At 41.0% G+C, this 24,051-nt stretch overlaps 1 protein-coding gene across 1 annotated transcript in view; it reads left to right on the forward strand.

Moving 5' to 3' along the window:
• The window catches only part of gad2 (glutamate decarboxylase 2), a 114,450-nt gene that overhangs the window by 53,123 nt on the left and 37,276 nt on the right, over window positions 1-24,051 (forward strand). Inside the window, exons 7-8 of the mRNA XM_073054684.1 lie at window positions 13,188-13,303; window positions 22,320-22,399. Of these exons, the coding sequence (XP_072910785.1) occupies window positions 13,188-13,303; window positions 22,320-22,399 (196 nt within the window). The remainder of the gene's footprint in view (window positions 1-13,187; window positions 13,304-22,319; window positions 22,400-24,051) is intronic.

Raw genomic sequence — 24,051 nt, forward strand, 5'->3', positions numbered from 1 at the left:
AATGTAGGAGATGTGGGTAAGAGCAGCATTAATAGTGGAGGGAAGGAAACCCCATTCTTTAAAGAAGAAGGATATCTCTGATTTCCCGGAATGAAAAACCACTTCCTGGGAACAGATTCAGCTGAGATGAAGAAACTGAGAAAAGGGAATAGCATTTTTACTGGAGGTAGGGTGGGAAGAGGTATATTTGAGTTAATTGTGAGAATCAGTAGATTTATGAAAGTTGGTTAACAGTTTATCTTCAGAGATGGAGACAGAGAGATCGGGAAAGGGGGAGCAGGTGTCAGAGATGAACCGAGTGAAATTAAGGGCAGGGTGGAAGTTAGAGGCGAAGTTGATAAAATTGATGAGCTCAGCATGTGTGCATGAAGCAGGGCCAATGTAGCCATCAATATAGTGAAGGAAGAATTGGGGACTATATCTGGAAAAGGCTTCGAACATGGACTGTTCCACATAGCCAATGAAGAGGCAGGCTTAGCTAGGGATCATGCAAGTGCCCATGAATACCCCTCAAGTTTGGAGAAAGTGGAGGAACCCAAGAAAAACTGGTTGAGGGTGGTGACCAATTATGCCAGATGGAGGAGGATGGTGGCAGAGGGGGTTGATTGGTTCTTTTGTCAAAAGAGGGGCGGAGAGCTTTAAGCTTTCTTGATGGGCATAGAAGATGAGGCAGTCATGGGCAGGGAATTGAAAGTTACTGAGGTGATCAAGGGCATGGGAAGGGTCTGAACCAAAGGGAACAGAACCCAATATGTCTTCTCAGGTTTCTAAAAAGTTCTCTTTACAAGCAAGTTGTTCAAATGTTGCATAAGTATTTGTATCTCAATAGAAAATTCAACCTCTGACTTCAGAGGAATGACTCAAGTCATATGTATAATGACATAACAATATCATGCATTGATTGCTGCCAATTCAAGCTCAGTTGAATTGAGCATTAGTGATTGTGTAATGAATTCTAAATCAGATTTATTATTACTGACCGATAATTTGGGACATGTTGTTTTGTAGCACTAGTATAGTCCAAAGGCACTAAATTGCTGCAAATTACAGAATAAATAGTTAAAAAGAAAGGAATAACAATGTATTGTCCATGGGTTAATGGGCTGTTCAAAAATCTGATAGCAGAAGGAGAGAAACTGTTTCTGAATCACTGAGTGTGGATCTTCCGACTCCTATACCTACTCCTCGATGGCAGTAATGAGAAGAGAGCAGGTCCTGGATAGTTAAGATCCTTAGTGTTGGAATCTGCCCTCTTTAGGCACTGCCTCTTGAAGGTGTCCTTTATGGTATGGAATGTTGCGCCCATGATGAACCTGGCTGAGTCTAAAACCCTGAGTGTTTGCTAATATACATCTACAGAAATCTGTAAGCCTTTGGCAAAAGACCAAATCTCCTCAAACTCTTAACAAAGTAGAACCCTGCCCCTAAACTCTCTATATCCCGCTTTCAAAATCCTCCCACTTACCAGATATCTCTTCACCTGCTATCAGTCTGACACAATCAACCCTAGCTAGTTCCTGTCTAATGCCATCAAAATTAGCCTTGCCCCAATTTAGGGCTTTAACTTGTGGAGCAGCCCTAAAATGTCCCATAATAATTTTACAACTAATAGAATAATAGTCACTGGTCACAAAGCAATAAATTACTTCTCAAAATAGCTAGTAATCTGCAGACCTGGTGTTTAACATTTTATGAAGAAATTCCCACACATGACCCAATTTCTATTAATGTTCATCTTCACTTTATTGAGAGTAATTTGAAGCCATACTGGAACACGTCTCCGAATTCATCTTTTTTCCAGATTTCAATCTTGCTATCAGATTCAACATCGGATCAAAACACCCTGCAACATCACTGACAGGAGTCTGTGCAATACCTGTATCGTTATTTAGAACGTTTTTTGCATCTGTCAGTCACGTAGTGATGCTGTCTGCAGATCGAGCAACCATTCACTTCATCCAGTTGATGAGGGACCAGCAGCATTGTAGATAAATGGAAGGACTGACAAAGTGATTAATTAATTTTTATAAGGCAGTTAAAAATAATATTCCCTGTCTCAATACAGCTGTCCTACTGTTCAATGGTGAGATTTTTCTTACATAATTCCAAATTACACCCTAAAGGTATTGGCACCATTATTGACACTTATAAATATCACTGTGTACTTTTTTTAGACAATTCCATGTCGAAATCAGGTCAAGGAAAGTGAAATGGTTTGTGGTGATGCAAATGATGTAGTCCTGTCAGTAAAAGGAGAGCAAAATTCAACTCTTGGGCTGGAGTTGTAGAAAATGAGCAATAATAGGTGTGCTTTTTGAATAAGGTAGTGGGTATATTGCCTTCTGAGGGGTAAAGTGGAAGAAGAAGTGATGTAACCATTATGAATTGGCTTACCTGGCATCTCAATGACTAAACCCACAGTATTAGTGAATGTTGTGTGATTCTTTAGCTTATCCCACCACTGAATCTACACACCATGGTCATCAGTGTGTATACCACATCCTTTAGCTTTGGATGAAGCCAAGGAGAAGTTTAACTGCAATCTTGATAAAACCTTAGTCCACATCTCAAATGGAGACTAACTGATCCTTGAGGAAAGGGGATACAAGCCTAAGGCAAAGGGTAAGTAGTAATGACTCACTTAACCGGTGTCTTTCTGTTGACCAAATTCTTGGAGCATGGCCTCATTACAAGAAGCACCTGCTACATCAGAGAGACAAGTCCAAGATGGCACTACAAGTATTATGACATGCTAGAATATATCATTAATTGTGCAAGGGATAAAGAAGATTACTGCATGTCACTCATGCCAGGACATAATCTTGGACTTCTTGATGGAAAGACTCCAGTCAGTTTGATTTGGCAGCAGCATCTAAAGCTCCATCGCGCTGAGCACTGGTGCCCCCCAGGACTGTGTGCTTAGCCCACTGCACTTCTAGATCCAGCTCAAACTGCATCATCAATTTTGCTGACAGTGTTTGGCCTCATCAACAACAATTATGAGCCAGCATACAGAGAGGAGGTAGAGAGGCTTGTAAAATGGCAAGAAAACAACACTCTGAGTGTCAATGTGGACAAAACAAAACAGATAATTGTGGACTACATGAAGGTGCAGGTTCACCACTTTGCATTGTACATCAGTGGCTCTGCCGTGGAGAGAGTGAAGAGCACAAAGTTCCTTGGTGTGCACATAACAGCTGAAATAACCTCGACCCATAGCACCTCCTCATTAGTAAAGAAGGCACAGCAGCATCTATATTTTTCTTAGGAGATTGAAGTGTGCAAGTCTCCCTGCCCCCATTCTAACAACTTTCTACAGGACAGAGTGTTCTGTCTAGCTGCGTCATTGTGTGGGTCAGAAGCTGCAAGGCATCAGACTGAAAAACCTACCAGAGAACAGTACAAACTGCTGACAGGATCTCCCTTGCTCCTGTTTGCAAAATTTACTGGGAGTATTTCAGACGAAAGGCCTGAAGCATTTCTGAAGATCCATACCAGCCATTCCCCAATCTGTTTGACCCACAAGCATCAGGAAGGAGGTACAGGAGCATCAGGCCTAGGGCTGCCAGACCTAGTAACAGCTGCTTCCCTTGGCTGTGAGACTAATGAATACCTTGCTATCACCAATGTCTCGTCACAAGGACAGTGAACTGTCCACTGTTGACTGCTTATTGTTTGCCCGTGCTGCGCATTACATGCACTTTGAATTATATTTTAATAACGCATTTGTGGTCCTACTTTGTTTTATGTGCTGTGTGTGATGTATTTGGTATTGGGAAATGAACCTGCTCAGGTGTCAGATCTCTCAATGGGAGAGCATTTTGAAGATAGTGATCATAATTCTATCTCCTTTACCATAGCGTTGGAGAGGGATAGGAACAGACAAGTTAGGAAAATGTTTAATTGGAGTAAGGGGAATTATGAGGCTATCAGGCAGGAAATTGGAAGCTTAAGTTGGAAAAAGATGGTCTCAGGGAAAAGTACAGAAGAAATATGGCAAATGTTCAGGGGATATTTGTGTAGAGTTCTGCATAGGTACTTTCCAATGAGACAGGTAGGTTATGGTAGGGTACAGGAACCATGGTGTACAAAGGCTGTAATAAACCTAGTCAAGAAGAAAAGAAAAGCTTACAAAAGGTTCAGAGAGCTAGGTAATGTTAGAGATCTAGAAGATTACAAGGCTAATAGGAAAGAGTTTAAGAAGGAAATTAGGAGAGCCAGAAGGGGCCATAAGAAGGCCTTGGCGGGCAGGATTAAGGAAAACCCCAAGGCATTCTACAAGTATGTGAAGAGCAAGAGGATAAGATGTGAAAGAATTGGACCTATCAGGTGTGACAGTGGGAAAGTCTGTATGGAACCGGAGGAAGTAGCAAAGGTATTTAATGCATACTTTACTTCAGTATTCACCATGGAAAAGGATCTTGATGATTGTAGTGATGAGTTGCAGCAGATTGAAAAGCTTCAGCATGTATATATTAAGGAAGAGGATGTGCTGGAGCTTTTGGAAAGCTTCAAGTTGGATAAGTTTCCGGGACCAGATGAAATGTACCCCAGGCTACTGTGGGAGGTGAGGGAGGAAATTACTGAGCCTCTGGCAATGATCTTTGCATCATCAATGGGTCAGAAGCAGTTCCAGAGGATTGGAGGGTTGCGGATGTTGTTCGTTTATTCAGGAAAGGGAGTAGAGATAGCCCAGGAAACTATAGACCAGTAAGTCTTACCTCTGTAATTGGTAAGTTGATGGAGAAGATCCTGAGAGGCAGGATTCATGAACATTTGGAGAAGTATAATATGATTAGGAATAGTCATCATGGCTTTATCAAGGGCAGATCATGCCTTACGAGCCTGATTGAATTTTCTGAAGATGTGACTAAACACATTGATGAAGGTAGAGCAGTAGATGTGGTGTATATAGATTTCAGCAAGGCATTTGATAAGGTACCCCATGCAAGGCTTATTGAGAAAGTAAGGAGACATGGGATCCAAGGGGACATTGTTTTGTGGATCCAAAACTGACTTGCCCATAGAAGGCAAAGAGTAGTTGTAGACAGGTCATATTCTGCATGGAGGTCGGTTATCAGTGGAGTGCCTCAGGGATCTGTTCTGGGACCCTTACTCTTCATGATTTATATAAATGACCTGAATGAGGAAGTGAAGGGATGGGTTGTATGTTTGCTGATGACACAAAGGTTGGAGGTGTTGTGGATAGTATGGAGGGCTGTCAGAGATTACAATGGGACATCGATAGGATGCAAAATTGGGCTGAGAAGTGGCAAATAGAGTTCAACCCAGATAAGTGTGAAGTGGTTCATTTTGGAAGGTCAAATATGATGGCAGAATATAGTATTAATGGTAAGACTCTTGGCAGTGTGGAGGATCAGACGGATCTTGGGGTCCAAGTCCATAGGACGCTCAAAGCAGCTGTGCAGGTTGACTCTGTGGTTAAGAAGGTGTACGGTGTATTGGCTTTCATCAATCGTGGAATTGAATTTAGGAGCCGAGAGGTAATGTTGCAGCTATATAGGACCCTGGTCAGACCCCACTTGGAGTACTGTGCTCATTTCTGGTCGCCTCACTACAGGAAGGATGTGGAAGCCATAGAAAGGGTGCAGAGGAGATTTACAATGATGTTGCCTGGATTGGGGAGCATGCCTTATGAGAATAGGCTGAGCGAACTCGGCCTTTTCTCCTTGGAACGACGGAGGATGAGAGATGACCTGATAGAGGTGTGTAAGAGGCATTGACCATGTGGAATAGTTGCCACAAGAGGACACAGGTTTATGGTGCTGGGGAGTAGGTACAGAGGAGATGTCAGGGGTACATTTTTTACTCAGAGAGTGGTGTGTGCGTGGAATGGGCTGCTGGCAATGGTGGTGGAGGCGGATAGAATAGGGTCTTTTAAGAGACTTTTGGATAGGTACATGGAGCTTAGCAAAATAGAGGGCTATATGTAAGCCTAGTAATTTCTAAGGTAGGGACATGTTCGGCACAACCTTGTGGGCTGAAGGGCCTGTACTGTACTGTGTGTTTTCTTTGTTTCTATGTATGTTTTCTGGGTGCAGCGTGGTCTGAAGATTGTTCTTTCATTTGCTGTATATACAGTACGTACAGTCAGATTACCATAAACTCGAACTTTGAACTTGAACTTTATGTACTGCATAATGGTAGCTGCTGGACCAGCCACAGAATGATTCGTTCTATTATCTCCATCAACTTCATCAGCATCAACGGAGCACTTCTGTAACGAGCTCTTCAGGCCTTCGCTGGACGCTGGAGAATGTTGGACTCTGAGGTTTTAGAGCATCTGAATTAGTTAATTGTTGTTTAATGAGAGTCATTAATCATTCAGAGTTCCTTGTGTTTTTCTTGAGCTCCTTGTAATGGGGTTTCCTGGTACTTTCTGTATGAGCTTTTATGTTTATTTTGATAGGCTCAGGGATTCTGTGTTACTTGTATTATTTAAGCAGATGCCCAGTTTGTGTTAATCACAGGGTCCTCGTTTTGAGAATATTACTTCTCATGGTGTTGCTCAGCTGAGTCACTGATGTTCTTTTGGAACTATTATGAATAAACTCTCATCACCATCGGAGTTTGTCTTTTCTCCGTACTTGGGTTCCGATATTGCCAGCACACATCACAACAATTGCTATAACATCAACGTCACCAAGGCCACCACAAAACCTAGTCTTCGTGGACAATGCTTCTAGTTAACCACCATTCCATCGGAACTCGAGAATCTACAGTGTATGGGCTGTTTGGAAGTCTGAAGTAATTGGCCCCTGTAAAAGACTTCTCACTTCAGCGAGTAAAACTAGGACTGGATTGATGAGACTGACCAGGAGATCAAGAGCTAATTAACTCCCAAACATGACCTGTTTCTGAATTGGGTGCTCCACTTTATCTCAAAGGAGAAACAGCTCAGCAGTTATCTGAAAGTGGAGCAGATGCTAATACAGCTGGGGGCATCAAAGATCAGAGTTCAGTTCCGGTGCTCTCTGTAAGGAGTTTGTACAATCTTCCAGTGACTACATGGGTTTCCTCCGGGTGCTCCACCTTCCTCCCACAATCCAAGCAGGTTCCACTTAGTAGGGTAATTGGCCTTTGTAATTTCTCCTGTGGTTAGGCTAGGGTTAAATAGTGTGTTGCTGGGTGGTGTGGCTCATTGGGCCACAAGGAACTGTTCTGCACTGTATCTCTAAATAAAAAAAAACACCTAAGATTGGTGGAGATGTTGATAATTGCCTAAGAGTACAGATAGACATAAATCAGCTGGAAATTTGGAAAAGGTACAAGCGGTGGAATTTAACCCAGACAAGTGTGAGGAAATGCAACTTGACTTGTCTAATGCTGGCTGGAAATATATGGTAAAAAGCAGGGCACTCTTGAAGCATTGATATAGAGAGGGACCTTGGATACCAGTTCATAGCTCCTTGAAACTGGTGATGCAAGTGGACAGAGTGAAGAAGAATGTGTTAACTTACTTGCCTTCAGAGGCTAGATTATTGAATATAAGAGGAGGGACATTATGTTTGATCTGTTCAATTGGGCCACACTGGAATATTTTGCACAGTTCTGGTCTTCCCACTCATGGAAAGGATTATAACACTAGTAAAAGTACAGAGGAGATTCACCAGAGTGTTGCCTGGAGTGGCCACAAGGAGAATTTGAATAGGCTGGCATTGTTCTCACTGGAATACAAGAGGCCGAGAACCAAATAAATATTTATAACATTATGAGAGGCATAAATAGGTCATAGTCTTGTTCCAAGAGTAGGGGAGTCTGAAACATAAAGGACATAGTGAGGATGAACATATTTAAAACCAATCTGAGGGACAACTTTCTCTCACAGACAGCGATGGGTATATGGAACAAGAAGCTGGACGAAGTGGTAGAGGCAAATCCAATGGCAGTGTTTAAAAAGCTTTTGGAAAGGTACATGGTTAGGAAAGTACTGAAGGTGTATGGGCCACATGCAGGAAAGAATGATTAGTGTAGGCAGGCATCACGGTCAACATGATGATTGCTTTACAATTCTATACTACAGAGACTGTATCCCAGCTTTACTCATCCACTCACTCAGTTGGACACCACTTGCTCCAGCTTTGGATTAGCCTGCTGCTCCCACTCAGTATCCACCTCAAGACCCAGAAAAACAGATTAGATGTGAGTCATCCTCAATCCTAAGGCACCATTTAAGGATGAGGAGGAAGGCATATCCCTTTCATTTCTCTTACCCATTGACTGGGATAAGTGTACAACATATCCATCACATCCTTCCAGAGTTGAATTTCACCAAGTTTTCAACCATTCCTTGCTAGTTGAAACATTCAGAACAAATGGAGTATCTACAGTATGTTTCAGACTCCCCTACTCTTGGAACAAGACTAAGACCTATCTAGGCCTCCCGTAGTGTTATAATATGGAATATGGAATAAACTATCAAACCAAATATATAACATGAATGTGATTGAACATGAATCTATGATCAATGAAGTTATAGCTGAAATCAGAATGCAAAAATATGTTGGTTATTTGATCTGAAATCCCAGTTGTCTTACTTTACGTAGGTTAGATGGGGCAGGGGCTAAGGGGAGGTTTAAGTATTGAAGAATAGTATAGAGAAAAGCTGCAAAAGTTTTCTTGCAATTTTCCAGTATTATGTTCTTGAACACGGAGCTCATTTCTCTGCCTGGAAATTATAATCCACTAAGACATATAGATCTCAGGCTCACAAATACAATTTTATCGTCTCCTGCACGTCCATTACTTGAACAAGCAGTTCACGCTGATTTGCTCAACAATTAAAATCAAAGTAATTTGTTTCTAAGTTGCTCTCTCTTTATACTTGAGCTCCTTACTGAATTAATACTGGTTAAATGCTCATTAAATAGATCTATGGTTGTAACATATTTCATGACAGGCAAAAAATCTCATCCATTATTTTCTGCATTATTTTGGTTCAGTGGCTATCGAGAATTGTGCTTGACTATTTGTTTAATAACTGCAGGTTTCAAGATGAATTTAATTTGCAGAACAAAATGATGCAAATTCTTCACTAATGGTTCAGATTAAGGCTTCTCAGTCCAAACTATTAACTTGTTTTCTCTTTCCATAGATGCTGCTTGAATAGCTGAGTTTTTCCAGCATTTCTGTTTTTGTTAGTATAATTTAAGAGTTAACTTGTTGCTTTGTAGTGTTATTGAGCTTATTCATTGTTGTATACTAATTTTCAAACCAGGATATATTTGCACAAGATTTTTTCAAGAGGTTCACATTTATTTCTGAAAAACTGCATCGGAATGCTGCCAATATTCAGGAGGTTGCTGTAAACTGTTACTTCTTGACTGAAGCTGGATAGCTCTTCATAAATTGGAAGAGATTATTAGTGGATGGATTGCAATAGTTTGCTGACCACAGATTTTCTTGGGCTTTTCGGTGCACCGTCTGGTTTCTCCTATCACCTTGGAATGTCAGTAACTATTTTGAAAGCAGACAGCTGACCCAATTGAACGTGACATGTTTTGAGTGAAAATTCAGCAGCTGAACCTTTGTTGGATCATGGTACACTTGTAGACTTAGACAGGGAAACTTTTAACTTGTTACAACTGGTAGTAATGAGGCTGTGGACTTAAAATGGGCCTGATAGTATTATACCACCACCGTAGGTACCTACCAGTGAGCTCTCCTTTGGTCCTACTCCAGAAAGGTTACACAGTCCCTGGATGTGCTCAGAGCGCCCACAAGTGTCAGCATTCCTCTATGCCAACATTGCATGCCCACAACTTACTAACCCTAACCCATACATCTTTGAGATGTGGTAAGAAACTGGAGCACCCCGAAGAAACCCATATTGTTATGGCTTAAAACTCCTTACAGGCAGACAGAATTGAATCTGGGTCGCTGGTATTGTAACAGTGTTACACTAACCACAATGCTACTGTGCCAACCAGTAGTCCATCTTAATATGCAATTTAGGGTTCTAGGAACCTGAGTACCAGTTTAGGTCAGACCATTTTACATTTGTACCTTACACCTACTCACCAATCAGTCAGAGGCAATAATGACAAAACTCATCTGAAGTGAGTTTAATTTTTTGTACTGGGAAGTAAGGAACATACGTTTTCTAATTCTCACTAAAATAATTCAAGTCTCAGGTGTCTTGGTAAACTGTCACATCCCTTCTTCTCAGTCAAGACCACCTTCCACATAGCCCCTCACCCAACCCGCACAAACTTACTTTGCTACCAAGTGAAAACCAAAGAACTACGGATGCTGGGATTCTGAAATAAAGGCAGAAAAAGTTAAACAGCTGTAAAATTAACTCTTTTTTTTCTTTCCGCTGATGCTGTGTGAGTTACTAAGGACTTCTAGCAACGTCTGTTGATCTTATTTTTCTTCTAAGCTAGGGTGCCCAATATTGATCAACTTTAATCAGGTGAGCTGCATCATGAGGCACATTTTTGTCCCCTGTGACTTTCAGGACAATGTAAATGTAGTGGCCTCAAAATCATAGCAGTTTCTCCTGTAAGAGTGTTGATGGCAGGCAGGCAGACTTCAGAGGAGCAGCTAGAGTTATCAGCTGATATCAGGAATCATACCTGCCTCATTTGTTCCCTTGGAAATTTGCACGATTGCTTTTAATTGATGGTTAATTTCATAGTACATAGAAATCTACAGCACATTACAGGCCCATTGACCTACAATGTTTTGCCGACCATATAATCTACTCTAGAAACTGCCTAGAATTTCCCTACTGCATAGCCCTCTATTTTTCTAAGCTCCACGTACCTATCTAAGAGTCTCTTAAAATACCCTATTGTATCCGCCTCTACCACCATCACTGGCAGTGGATTCCATGCACCCACCACTCTCTGTGTGAAAAACTTACCCTGAATTCCCCCTTGTACCTACTTCCAAGCACCTTAAAACTATGCCCCTTAGTGTTAGCCATTTCAGCCCTGTGAAAAAGCTTCTGACTATCGACATGATCAATGCCTCTCATCATCTTATAGAGCTCTATCAGGTCACCTTCCATCCTCCATCTCTCCAAGGAAAAAAGGCCAAGTTCACTCAACCTATTCTCATAAGGCATGCTTTCCAATCCAGGCAGCATCCTTGTAAATCTCCTCTGCACTCTCTCTATAGTATCCACATCCTTCCTGTAGTGAGGTGACTAGAACGAAACACAATACTCCAAGTGGACGTACAAACAGTCCTGACGAAGGGTCTTGACCCGAAACGTTGACTGCTTCTTTCAACGGATGCTGCCCGACCTGCTGAGTTCATCCAGCTTGTTCGTACATCTTGATTTGACCACAGCATCTGCAGTGTACTTTGTGTTTAATACTCCAAGTGGGTTCTAACTAAGGTCTAATATATCTTTAGCATTACCTCATGGCTCTTGACATACACCTTCTTAACAGCACTGTCAACCTGTGCAGTATCCTATGGGCACAGACCTCAAGATCCCGCTGATCCTCCACATTAATGTTATATTCTATCTTCAAATTGACCTACCGAAATAAACCATTTCATACTTATCTAGGTTGAACTCCATCTGCCACTTCTCAGCCCAGTTCTGCATCCTATTGCTGTCCCGCTGCAACCTCTGACAGCCTCCCAGACTATCCACAACATCCCCAACTTTATTTCTCACAGTTTTTTTTCTTACTATCAATGTCAAGTAGGACGTTGAGTGGAAAATAAAACATAGAGAATAAACTTGCTACAGAGCAAGAGCTGAAATCTATCAGCTGATTACACTGGATAACAAAGATTTTCCTTCCTGAATATTTTTGGGTGTATCTTATGGCTTTTGGGCTGGTGATCATGAAAATCACCATGTAATTTCTCTATCTTGCACCATTTTTTCAAATTGCCTGTGTTTGTTATTTCAATTCATAATTCCAGTCAAAATAACTGATGACAAGATTAAAGAAGGCATTTTTGTTGATCCACAAATCAAACAGGTCATCAATGATAGGAAATTCAAAGAACTTCTAGTGGAACTGGAGAAAATTGCATGGAGGGATTCAAGGATGTTGTTGAAAAGTTTTTTGGTAACTACAGAGCACCAAACTACGTTCAGTTGGTTGACAACATACTTCAAGCATGCAAGACCATGAAATGCAACATGTCACTAAAGATTCATTTTCTGCATTCCTATTTAAACTTCATCCCTGAAAATCTCGATGCTGTCAGTGACAAGCGTGGTCAAAGGTTTCTCTGGAACATTGCAATCTTGGGGAAATGGTATCATGGCAACTGAAATCCATCAATGCTGGCTGATTATTGTTGGATGCTTAAGTAAGAAGCCTCAGTCACTGAGTGCAAATGAAAATCATCAACAAAACATCTTAAGTTTAGTTGAACTATTGCAAAACGTCAGCACCATTATGCAATTAAATGCATTATATTCAATAGGTTAATTTCTTGTTTCTACAAGTTCTTTCATGATACAAGAAGTCTCCAGTTATATTTGTGTTCAGATTCAAGTGGTCTATCATAAACAGAAAAAAAAATTCTGAGGAAGCAACACTTTCGAAAAAGATTTTTAGTCCAGTATTCTATATATTTAAAGCAAAAAATCCTGGAAACTCTTTGCATTTCAGGCAGTATCTGTGGAAAGAGAAGCAGTTAAACAAGTCTCACCCTTTTGTTTCTTTTATTTAAATCATCCATTTTTGCTACGGAAAATTAACTTTGATTTCTCCCTTTCCCAATTCTAATGAAGTATCTTGGGCCTGAAATATTGACTGTATTATCCTTTCGATAGATGCTGCCCGAACCTGCCGAGTGTTTCCAACATGTTTTTGTTTTCATTTCAGAATTCCAGCGTGAGCAGTTTGATTTTCAGGAGAATATAAACCTTAAAAATGTCAATTCAAGACTTTGGGGGCATAGAATCATTAATCTGTCATCTATATATTTTATGAATATCAGCAATACTCTTGTGACAATATTATCTGAAATTGATATGTCCAGAAAACCGTGCCTTTTTGTCGAGGCATTTAAGGTAAGGATTATAATAGAACAAAGTAGCAGAAACAGAATTCAAGCAAAGTCCAATTAACTGCAGCTGATATTTTCTGTTAAAGGGAGTTACTTATTGGATCAGTATGTCAGTTAGGAATTAGCATTCTTCCACATCATAGTAAAAGCTGAATGTGTCTCATTTTCTGATTTAGGTGGAGCAATATCAAACATGTATGCCTTGCTAATTGCACGATACAAGCTGTTTCCTGAAGTTAAAGAAAAAGGAATGGCTGCCCTTCCGAAACTAATTGCCTTCACATCAGAACACGTATGAATTTTATTTTTCTTCTTCTTGTTGAAACATTGTATAGATAGTGATTGTGCATATATAGTCAAGACCTCTTAAGGAAGAATTGTATCCCATGTTAGAGCAACATACAATCTGATGAATCATTTCAGACCAAAACATCGACTATTTATTCCTCTATATAGATAATGCCTGATCTGCTGAGTTACAATATTTTGGGTGTTGCTCTGGATTTTCAACATTTGCAGAAACCCTTGTGTTTATCCCAGTTTATCAATTTTAATGTTTCATGCTAATTTAACATTTATAAACATTTGGACAATAATCTAATATCCATCTAAATATCTTTCTGGTGTCCATCCATTAGTAGATTGTCTTTTAATTTCTACAGTAAAGCTGCTGTACTGATCCTGGATGTTGTTGTAGCACTAAAACAGTATCATATCAAAGCACACAATCATCAAGTCAGAATTATACAACACAGAAGAAAGGCATTTTGCCCCATTCTTGTCCATCCCAACCAAGATGTATAGTATATTCAAGTGAATCCCATTTCCCAGCACTTGGTCCATATCCCTTTAAATTGTTGCCATCCATCTATCTGTCTCCATATTTCTTAAATATATCTAGTGTACCAGCCTCAGCCATTTCCTCTGGTAGCTGGTTCCTTATATCTACGGTCATCTATTTAAAAAATTGCTGCTCAAGTTCTTATGGAACCTTTTACCACTAATCTTAAAACTACGTCTTCTGCTTTTTGATTCCCTAACTCCAGGGGAGAAAAAATGCTTACCTTACCTATAACATACCTGTATGAAATCACCTCTCAGTCTTGCATACCCAAAGAGTAAAGACCTAGCCTATCTAACACCCTGCCCATTACTCAATCCCTGGCAATATCCTTGTAAATCACCTATGCACTCTTTCCATTTTAATCACGTCCTTCATATAACAGGATGACCAAAATCGAACACAATACTGCAATTGTAGCTTTCCCAATGTCTGGGACAATCACAATATAACCTTCCAACTTCTGCAATCAATGCCCTGATTGATTAAGGCAAGCATGCCAAACACTTCTTCACCTCTCTATCTACCTATGCCTCCACTTTAAGGGAGCTATGCAGCTGTATCCAAGGTCCCTCTGTTCCATTTCATGTAAAAAATCTTACTTTGATTTGTCCTTCCAAAATGTGGCACTTCCCAATTATCTGAATTAAATTCCATTTGCCAGTCCACAGTCCATCCAACCAGCTGATCATGATCCCACTGCAATTCTTGATACCCCTCTTCACTATCTATTGCACTACCTATTTTAGTGTATTCTGTAAAGTTATTAATTATTCCTCATAGATGCTCATCCAGTTTATTAATACAGATGACAAATAACAATGGGCACAGCACCAAACCCTGGTGTGCAGCACTAGTCACAAATCTCCAGTCTGAGAAACATCCTTCTTTGTTCACCTTCTGTTTCCCACCATCCGGCTAATTTTATAGCCAGTTTCCTCACTCTCCTTGGATACCATGCATTCTAACTTAACAGAGCAGCCTACCATGTGAGATCTTATCGAAGGCCTTACTGTTGTCCATATAAACTACGTCTAACACCCTGCCCTCATCAACTTTCTTGGCTAGCTCATCAAAAATCTCAATAAAATTCATAAGACAAGATCCCATGCACAAAACTATGCAGGCTATCCCTAATCAACACGTCTTTCCAAATGTAGGTATATCTTATCTCTCAGAATAACTCCCAGCATCTTAGCCACCATGGACATTAAGCTAATGGGTCTGTAATAACCGGGACTATCCTTACAGCTCTTTTTAAATAAAGGCATAATATTTTGCTCTATTTTTGTCTTCCTGCATTTGCCGAAAGATGGCAATATTGCAATATCTCAATGAGTGCTCTTGCAGTTTCTTCTCTAGCTACCTTTAGTGTTCTTTGATACCCCTCATCCAGACGTGGAGATTTGTCTACCTTCATACCATATAACCATATTACAATTACAGCACGGAAACAGGCTATCTTGGCCCTTCTAGTGTGTGCCGAACACTTACTCTCACCTAGTCCCATCAACCTGCACTCAGCCCATAACCCTCCATTCCTTTCCTGTCCATATACCTATCCAACTTTTTTTTTAATGACAATATCGAACCTGCCTCTACCACTTCTACAGGAAGCTCGTTCCACACAGCTACCACTCTCTGAGTAAAGAAGTTCCCCCTCGTGTTACCCCTAAACTTTTGCCCCTTAACTCTCAACTCATGTCCTCTTGTTTGAATCTCCCCTACTCTCAATGGAAAAAGCCTATCTACTTCAACTCTATCTATCCCCCTCAAAATTTTAAATACCTCTATCAAGTCCCCCCTCTCTACCCTCCAAAGAATAAAGACCTAACTTGTTCAACCTTTCTCTGTAACTTAGGTGCTGAAACTTAGGTAACATTCTAGTAAATCTCCTCTGTACTCTCTTTATTTTGTAAACATCTTTCCTATAATTCAGTCTCTAATTTGGTATATATTAACACATACAACACCTCTTCTCCTAAGTATCTCCATTAACATTGCCAAGTTCCCAACACTTCAGTTCTTTCTTCATGGTGAAAAAATACAGAGCAGAAATAATCATTTAGAATTCTGCCCCTCTCTGGTGACTTCTCACATAGATTTCCATCTTGGTCCTTGAAGGGCCGTGACTTCTTCCTATTCAATATTTTCTCCTTAATATGTTTCCAATATCTCTTGATGTTCTCCTTAATTTTCTCTTCCAAATACACCTCTCATGCCTCCTCTTTGTCTCCTAATTTTCTTCTTGAATGTCCTCCAACATTTTCCACATATCGCCAGTGATTCACTTAATCCAAACTGTCTGTGCCTGATCCAAAATTTCATTTTCTTGACTAGAGTTATAATATTCCCTGACATTCAGGGTTTCGAACTCCCAGCAGCTTTGCCTTTTACTTTAACAGGAACATGCAGTCCTTGAACTCTTGCTATCTCAAAGCCTTGCACTTACCAGAGACCCCTTTGGTTACAAGCAAACCAGTCCAATTAGACTTTGCCAGCCTCTGTCTAATACTGTCAAAATTTCCCTTTCCCCAATTCAGAACTCAAACCTGTTCCTTTCTATAACAACTTCAAAACTAACAGAACAATGGTCACTGGTCCCAAGGTGCTCCCGACCCATGATCTCAGTCACTAGCCCTTCCTTATTTCCCAGGAGTAGATCAAGCTATGCTCTGTTCGAACACATGGAACTTATGCAATGTGGGACCCCCATATACAGTTTGAGGAACTTTTCCTGAACATGTTGAATAAATTCCACCCGATCAAGACACCTAACACTATGACATTCCCAGTCAATGTTAGGAAAGTTAAAATCTCCTATGGTGATAACCCTATTATTCCTACAACTCTCCTGAACCTCCTGCACATGCTCTGCTAATTTCTGAGGATTACTTGGGGGCCCAATGTGCAATCCCAACATGGTAATCATTCCCTTCTTTTTTCTTGTTCCCCCATAACCCTCATCAGATGATCTTCCATTTAAATCATCACCAATTACTGCTACAATTTCACTTTAACCAGAAAAGCAATTCCTCATCTCTTCCCTTCACCCCTATCTCAGCTGAATCATTGGTAGTCCAGAACATTATGATACCATTCCTGCCTTTCTTTTCACATTTTTGCAATGCATGTAGTAACCCATCCCACATATTAACCTATGCCCTCAATTTATCTGCATTACCTCTCGCATTAAGTAAATGCAATTTAATCCAAGCAACATTCCCCACTCCTTGCCATTTTTGCTGTCTTTTCCAATACTGCTCTGCCTCACTTCTACTTAGAATCTCACCCAAATGGCAAGTCAGTTAGCCCTCCCTGACAGCACTGGCAACTCTGTCCACAAAGATATCTGCCCTCTAGTTGAGTTGTAACTCGTCCTTCTTGTATTAATAAACATTAATATTTTGCCATATGACTGGATAAATGGCAACTACTTCTGGAGTTATTATATTTGTTTACTTTAATAGCAAAATCATATATTATTGAATAAGTGATCAAGTTCCCAGTAAACAATAATACTGCTAATTGATCGCTTTTCACCATCAGAAATAACATTCATACTGCTTATCAAGGCAGGAATTAATTTTAAGTTGCTTCTTTTTTCATACAACGGGTCAGAAGTGAGTCTTAACTGAGGTTTTTTTTGTTGGTGAAACTTTTTTACTTTGATGTCAGATCTATGTAGTAGAGCTAATAGGACGATGTTTCAATCCCTATGATAAGTCGGCACTCTCGATGTTGGCAGTGGGCTTGGAGTGGTGGCAAGGAGGGTAGGTACCTCATCGGGGTCATCAGGTGGGCACCCCACTTCTTTGACGTTTTGTTGACAAGCCCACGTCGTCTCCAGAGGGCTCAATGGTGCTACCTGGCGTCTCAGATACACCACCCTCAGTTCCATACCCTCCTGTCTTCATCTTGCAGCCCAGTTGTTGTCTTTCCTTTTAATCCAAATCCAATTGCTGCTTTCTTGTGCTACATTTGACAAGGACTTGATTGCTTGTTGGAGTGAATAACCCCCCACCCCCATCTTCTTCAATAGACTGGTCATAGATGTAGCCACAAATCCCCTGCATCCCACTTTTACAGGGAAAATCTTGGTCTTCCAGCCATTCTGGGCAGCTTCAGATGCCAGTTGAGAGTACTTGGTCTTTTTCCCCTCATAAGCTTCTTCTATACCATCTTCCCATGGTACTGTCAATTCCACAACATATGCCAGCTTGGCTGTTGTGAACCACAGGACCATGTCTGGCCGGAGTGTTGTAGCTGCAATGCCTGGGGGAAACACAAGCTTTTTTTCCAAGTCCACGTCCATTTTCCAATCCCGAGCAACCTGCAGAATGCTTACCTCTTTTGGTGTTATATGGTGCTCTGGAGGTTGGCCTGCTGATACAAATCATGTGATGTGAACATGTTTTGCCGATGTTTGCCGGAGAACATTCATGGTGATTCACCTTTGTTCCAAGACTGATGCCAGCTGTCTGAGAACTTGGTTATGCCCCTGGCTGAGGCTCATGGTGCATCCTGTTAAAATGTGCCTTAGTGCCAGGTGCTTGACAAAGAGACCAAGTGGGGTCTTCTCCCCACCACTGGGGTGTGGGTAGAAGGTCATAAGTGGCTCTGATGACAAAACTTAACCGAGATCCCTCCAGCTCCCAGATGTCACACCAGCTGAGTTTCCTCTTTTCCAGGCTCTCCCAATTAGTCCATTGGCCCTGCTTGGCCATTGAGACGGCCCTGGCGTATCGCTCTGCCTCCTCCTGTCTTCTCACCTTCTTCACCACAAGCTGTCTTTTCTGCACTGATGTTGCCTTGTGCCATTGAGGAGCCTTTGGGACAAGCCCAAGCCCAGCTCTCCCAAGTAGGACTTGGCCAAGCACATCCTTGAAGCGAAGCACAGACTTAGCATCTGAACAGCTTCAGATGGGGTCCACTTCCTCCCCATTGCCACACGGGGAGCCGCTGTTCAAATAACAGTATCTTCAGATTCAGTGAGGGTCATGATCAACCTTGCTTTGGTGCATTTGAATTCTTCCACAGGACTTGCAATTGGTAATTCTAATTTGCCATTCCCGTACAGTCCAAGAGGACTTAAGCATCGTGGAAGTCCGAGCCACTGTTTCACCTGTGTGCTGATCACTCTTTTGAGCTTTTCCACCTTGTTGATGAGGATTTCATTCACTGTTAAAGGCCACATGAGTCTTGGGAGTATACCGAACTGGAAGCACCACAGCCTGAGTTTTCCTGGCAGCAAGGTCTTGTTGATACGAGCTATGTACGTGATGGTATCCTTTTTGAGTTGTTTAAACTGCTCGGTGTCCTTGAATTGAGCATCATACCATCGGCCCAAGTTCTTCACTGGCATTTCTGACACAGTTGGGCCAGGTGTTCTGTCAATATGAAATCTTTGATCCGTGACTTGACCTTTGACAATGAAGATGCTTCTGCACTTGCTGGGCTTGACCTTCATCCTCACCCGTGTGATGTTTTGATGAAGTTTTCCCAGAAGTCTCTTTGTTCAGGGGACAGTTGTCGTCAGTATTGTTACATTATCCATATAGGCTCATATCGGTAGTACCATTGACCAAACTGTAGCCGTTTTCCTCGCGCAACCCATTTTGAGGCTCGGATAATGAGATAAGTCAATCACCTATCTTCTCCAACTTCTTTTCTGCTGATCCTTTGATGCCACTTAAGATCAGGCTCACATCTGCATTGATGGTTTCCCATTCCTTGCTGTTAGACTTTGGCCATTTCACCAACGGCTTACGTCCTTGCATGTTCTCCACTTTACAATGTGCCTGGCTGTGTCTTGGACTACTGCTTATGTCTGAAACTTCTTCCACATCCCATAGGGTGCTGATACTCTGCGGACTGTGTGTTTCTTCCTGCTGCTGAGTTTCATCTGACTGATTTGACCTTCCTCTTAACAGAATCTGGTCAATGCGGGGCCCTGGGTTGGAGATTTTCAAGCATTTCTTCAGTCCTTGATGAATTTTAAGGCCACAAGTTGACGTTACTTTAGTCCAGCCACAACTACAGGTCTGAAGAGCATGTCCAGCTGCTGGTTTCTCAAGAGTATTGCCACTTTCTTGATTCATTGCCGTGTCCATGCCGAGGTTCATAACCAGGAGGTCAGTCAGAGAGTCTTTTTGTGCTCCCGCTCTCACAGACTCTGGGGGTACACTTCTCTTTAAACTTTCCGTAGCCAAGTAAGGGTGGCTCTTGTGCCCTGACAAGGTGATAGAGCCTGCTGTTATGGGTATCTATTTCCTCCTGACAGCTGTCTCTCCAGCTGTCACATGGTCTTTCCCTTGTCGTTAGTTGCACTTATATATCTGCTGCTAAGTTATTACAGATCACGCTATACAAGGAAGACATTCTAGATGATGATAAAGAATTTGGTACATATTTGAATTCTACTGATTGCAGGTACAAACGCTGTGCTGAAACAATTCAGTTTCTACATATCATCTGTTAACACTGAAGTCTCTGGATAAGAAAGTTGAGAGTTCTTGACCAAATCCAGAATGGCAGTGTAAATTTGAAGCTAACAATCCAGTGTGCAATCAATAACGTGCTGTGCTTCCTTCTTAATAGCATAAAGGTCCTATTACTCCAAGCCAAGCGTTCCCAACCTTTCTTATGCCATGGACCAATACCATTAAGCAAAGGGTCCCAGTTTGGGAAACTCTGTTCTAACTCACACCAAATGCTGGAGGAACTTAACAGGTGAGGCAGTATCTATGGAGAGGAATAAACGGTCAACGTTCAGGCCAAGACCTTCATCAGGACATGATGAATGGCCTCGTCCCAAAATATTGACAGTTTATTCCTCTCCATGGATGCTGAATTGCCTTCTGAGTTCCGCGAGCTTTTTGTGTGTGCTGCTCTGGATTTTCAGCATCTGCAGGATCTCGTGTCTGTTATTTTAAGGAAAGGCAGAAAATCCTTGAGGTACATATCAGGTTAGACAAGTCTGGAAAGAAAAAAAAACCTGTAACTTTTCAGTAGTAACACCGTTTGTCAGAGCTGGTGAAAGGAGAAAACAACAGATTTAAATTATACAGAGTGAGATAATGGAAAGAACACAGGGAATGCCTTTGACAGGATAGAAGCCAAGTCTGTCGAAGTGACACAAGTGCTGCTGATACCATCTAACAGGAATCAGAACCGGTTGGCTAAAGGAACACTAAGCCTGCACTTCTCCATTCCACTCCCGCCCTGACCTTTTCTCGAATATTATTACAATGTAACTCAGCGTAAGCACCTCACCATCTGTCTTGATTTGCTGCAGACCTCTATATAATGTAAGTTCAACAATTTCAAATCAGCAGCTTTTCCTGTTTGTTCCAGAATTGACCAGATCTACCTATAACATCAGCACAGTCTTTCTCAATCCAGAGATGGTGCATATTCTGTTGGCAAATTCCAACATACTCTTTATTTTCTGATTTTCTGAAGCTGCTGGGTTCTGCATTTCACAATTCTGGCATTGTGTTTGGTTTCTATTATTCTTATTCATCTCCCTGTTTTAATATTCTTCCAAACACAACAGCATCTCATAAACTTATAAACATATTTATCTCTCTCATCTTGCATCAATGTGGACAAGCTCCATCGTATCACAGACGTTCTCTCAGTTCTCCACACTCTTGTCCCTCTCTTTAACTTAAAATAGCCTGCTTCTATTTTCACTTTTTTTGTTCCATTATAATTTCTTTGACCCAAAGCATTAACTGTAGTTTCTTTTCACAGCATTATCCGACATGATCAGCACTTCCAGAATTTTCTATTTCTGTTCTATGAGTTTAAGTAACACTGGACAAATTTAAATTGAGATTATTTGAATAGATTTGGATAAATTGGCCTTACTCTATCATTACAAAGCCTGGGAAACAGATTTGCTTCTTACAAAACTGAGCATGGATCCGATGGGTCATTTGGTCAGTTTCCATATTTAAATTATCCCATCTCCTCTGTCAAGATTCCTTTGTATTCTGTTGAAGTGGTGTGGGGAAGTTGCCCCGGTGCTAAATCCAATATTTATCAAGTAATCACAAAGAAACAAAGGAGCTGATCATTATGGGAGTCTGCTGTGCATAAATTAGCTGTCATGTTTCCTTTTCTACAGTGAGTGCTTTAAAATGATTCCATTGGATCTAAATATTTTGCATATTCTGGCGTCATGAAGGGCACCACCTCAATTCAAGTTTTGCTTTCATCTTTTCTCTTCATAATATTGTGGGATTCAATAAAACGAGTTACACATAAGAATTGCCACTTGAAAAAGCACCAAATGGTTTGCCGTGTTCCCAAATCGAGTACCAAGTCAGTATCTTCTGAGAAATGAAAGGCAAAGAATAAAAGAACAAAAATACCTCAGGTTACATAGGTTTTTTTTTCTGTTTTGTAGTTATTAGGATCCCATTGATGTGTTTTTCTCTTTGCATGCTGATACTTACAGAGCCATTTTTCGATCAAGAAGGCAGCAGCAGCTCTGGGAATTGGGACTGATGGAGTGGTTCTGATCAGGTGTGATGCAAGGTAGGTTATTTTACATACTGCCGTCCACTCCTCAAGCAGCGAAGCCCTGCTTCTGCATTCAACCAAATTAAAGATCTCTGCTGATACACAATCTGCATGTGCAATTGCTCAGAGCTCCGACTGTGGAGAGTGCTTGCAGGCAGCACAGCAGTGAAGCAGGCAGAAGGTGCCAGTGTGAATCAGGCACAGCAGGTTACAGAGATGCTAAATTCTGGTCCAGTCTGCCCTCTGTAGTGGATGTGGAATATTCCACGACACTATTTTGTAGAAGAGCAGAATTATCCCCACCGTCCTGGCTAATATTTATCACATAATAAACATCATTAAAATTATATTAAAAACAGAACCTGTTGGAAACTACAATATTTTCTCTTTTTATTTAAGATTTCCAGCATCAGCATCTTTTTTTTTAGATTTTCATCAATAGAGCATGACTTGGTCACTGTTGCAATTGTGTTTGGTAGTCCTCGCAAACATTGGCTTTTCATAAGAGTGCAGATGCCTACTTTCCATAGTATTTTGTTGGCTTTAAATGCATTTGGAATAGCTTCATCGCACTAAGGGATTCATATTAATGAAATTCAGCTTCTCCTTATAGCACATGCCCTCTAATCTGGGCAGCATCCTGCTAAAACTCAACTGTACCCTCTGCGTAGCCTACGCATCCTTCCTTTAATGGGGTGGCCAGATGTGAATGCAAAACTCTCGATACAGCCTAGCCAGTGTTTTACAAAGCTGCAAAGTAACTTGCCAACCCTTCAACTCAATGCCTCAACTGATACAGGCAAGCACTCCATACACATTTTTTACCATTAGGTTAATGCTGGCTCCCAGGGAGCAAACTCATTAGTTCCATTCCCTTCCCCTTATTTCCCTATACCCCTGAAAACTTATTCTGTCTCTCAGGCTCATCAGTTCCCCTTTTCACCAATAACTTGGCCAGGATCATTTTAGGCTTATGATCCTTGGTTTTTACTAGAATAAGGAGGAACCTTACTCAAACGTGTAAGATCATAGGAGGATTTGACAAGGCATATGTTGAGATTATTATTTATCTATTTTATTTATAAATACAGCATGGAATAGGCCTTTCCAAACCTTCGAGCCACGCCGACCAACAACCCCCAATTAAACCCTACCCTAATTACGGGACATTTTACAATGACCAATTAACCTACTAACCGATACATCTTTGAACTGTGGGAGGAAACTAGAGGACCCGGAGAAAACCCACGCATTCCATGTCAAGGGCATAAGGACTCGACTCCTTACAGATGACGTTGGAAATTATCTCCAAACTCCAATAGCTGTAATAGCATTGTGCTAAGCGCAAAATTACCATTCATTACTGGAGGGCTCACAGAGAAAGAGATATAGCTGAAAAATAGGGAGGGGTCAATCATTTATAATTAAGGTGTACACAAAGGTCTTCTGTCAAAGTCATGAGTCAATCTAACTCCATAAATATAAGATGATCTCTCTAGTTGTGATGCTTGAATGTTTGCATCAGAGTTCTGGTTTTAAAAAACGCTTGCATTTTCTGTTGCTAGGTGCTGAGAGACCTATCAATCTCTGTTTGAAAGACAGATGATCCTTTGTCCTTTATGATGTATTTGGCTCATCAAGCTATCAATCACATACTTCTATGTGTG

This window comes from Hemitrygon akajei, chromosome 8 (assembly GCF_048418815.1).
Source record: "Hemitrygon akajei chromosome 8, sHemAka1.3, whole genome shotgun sequence".
In the NCBI taxonomy this organism is placed as follows: domain Eukaryota; kingdom Metazoa; phylum Chordata; class Chondrichthyes; order Myliobatiformes; family Dasyatidae; genus Hemitrygon; species Hemitrygon akajei.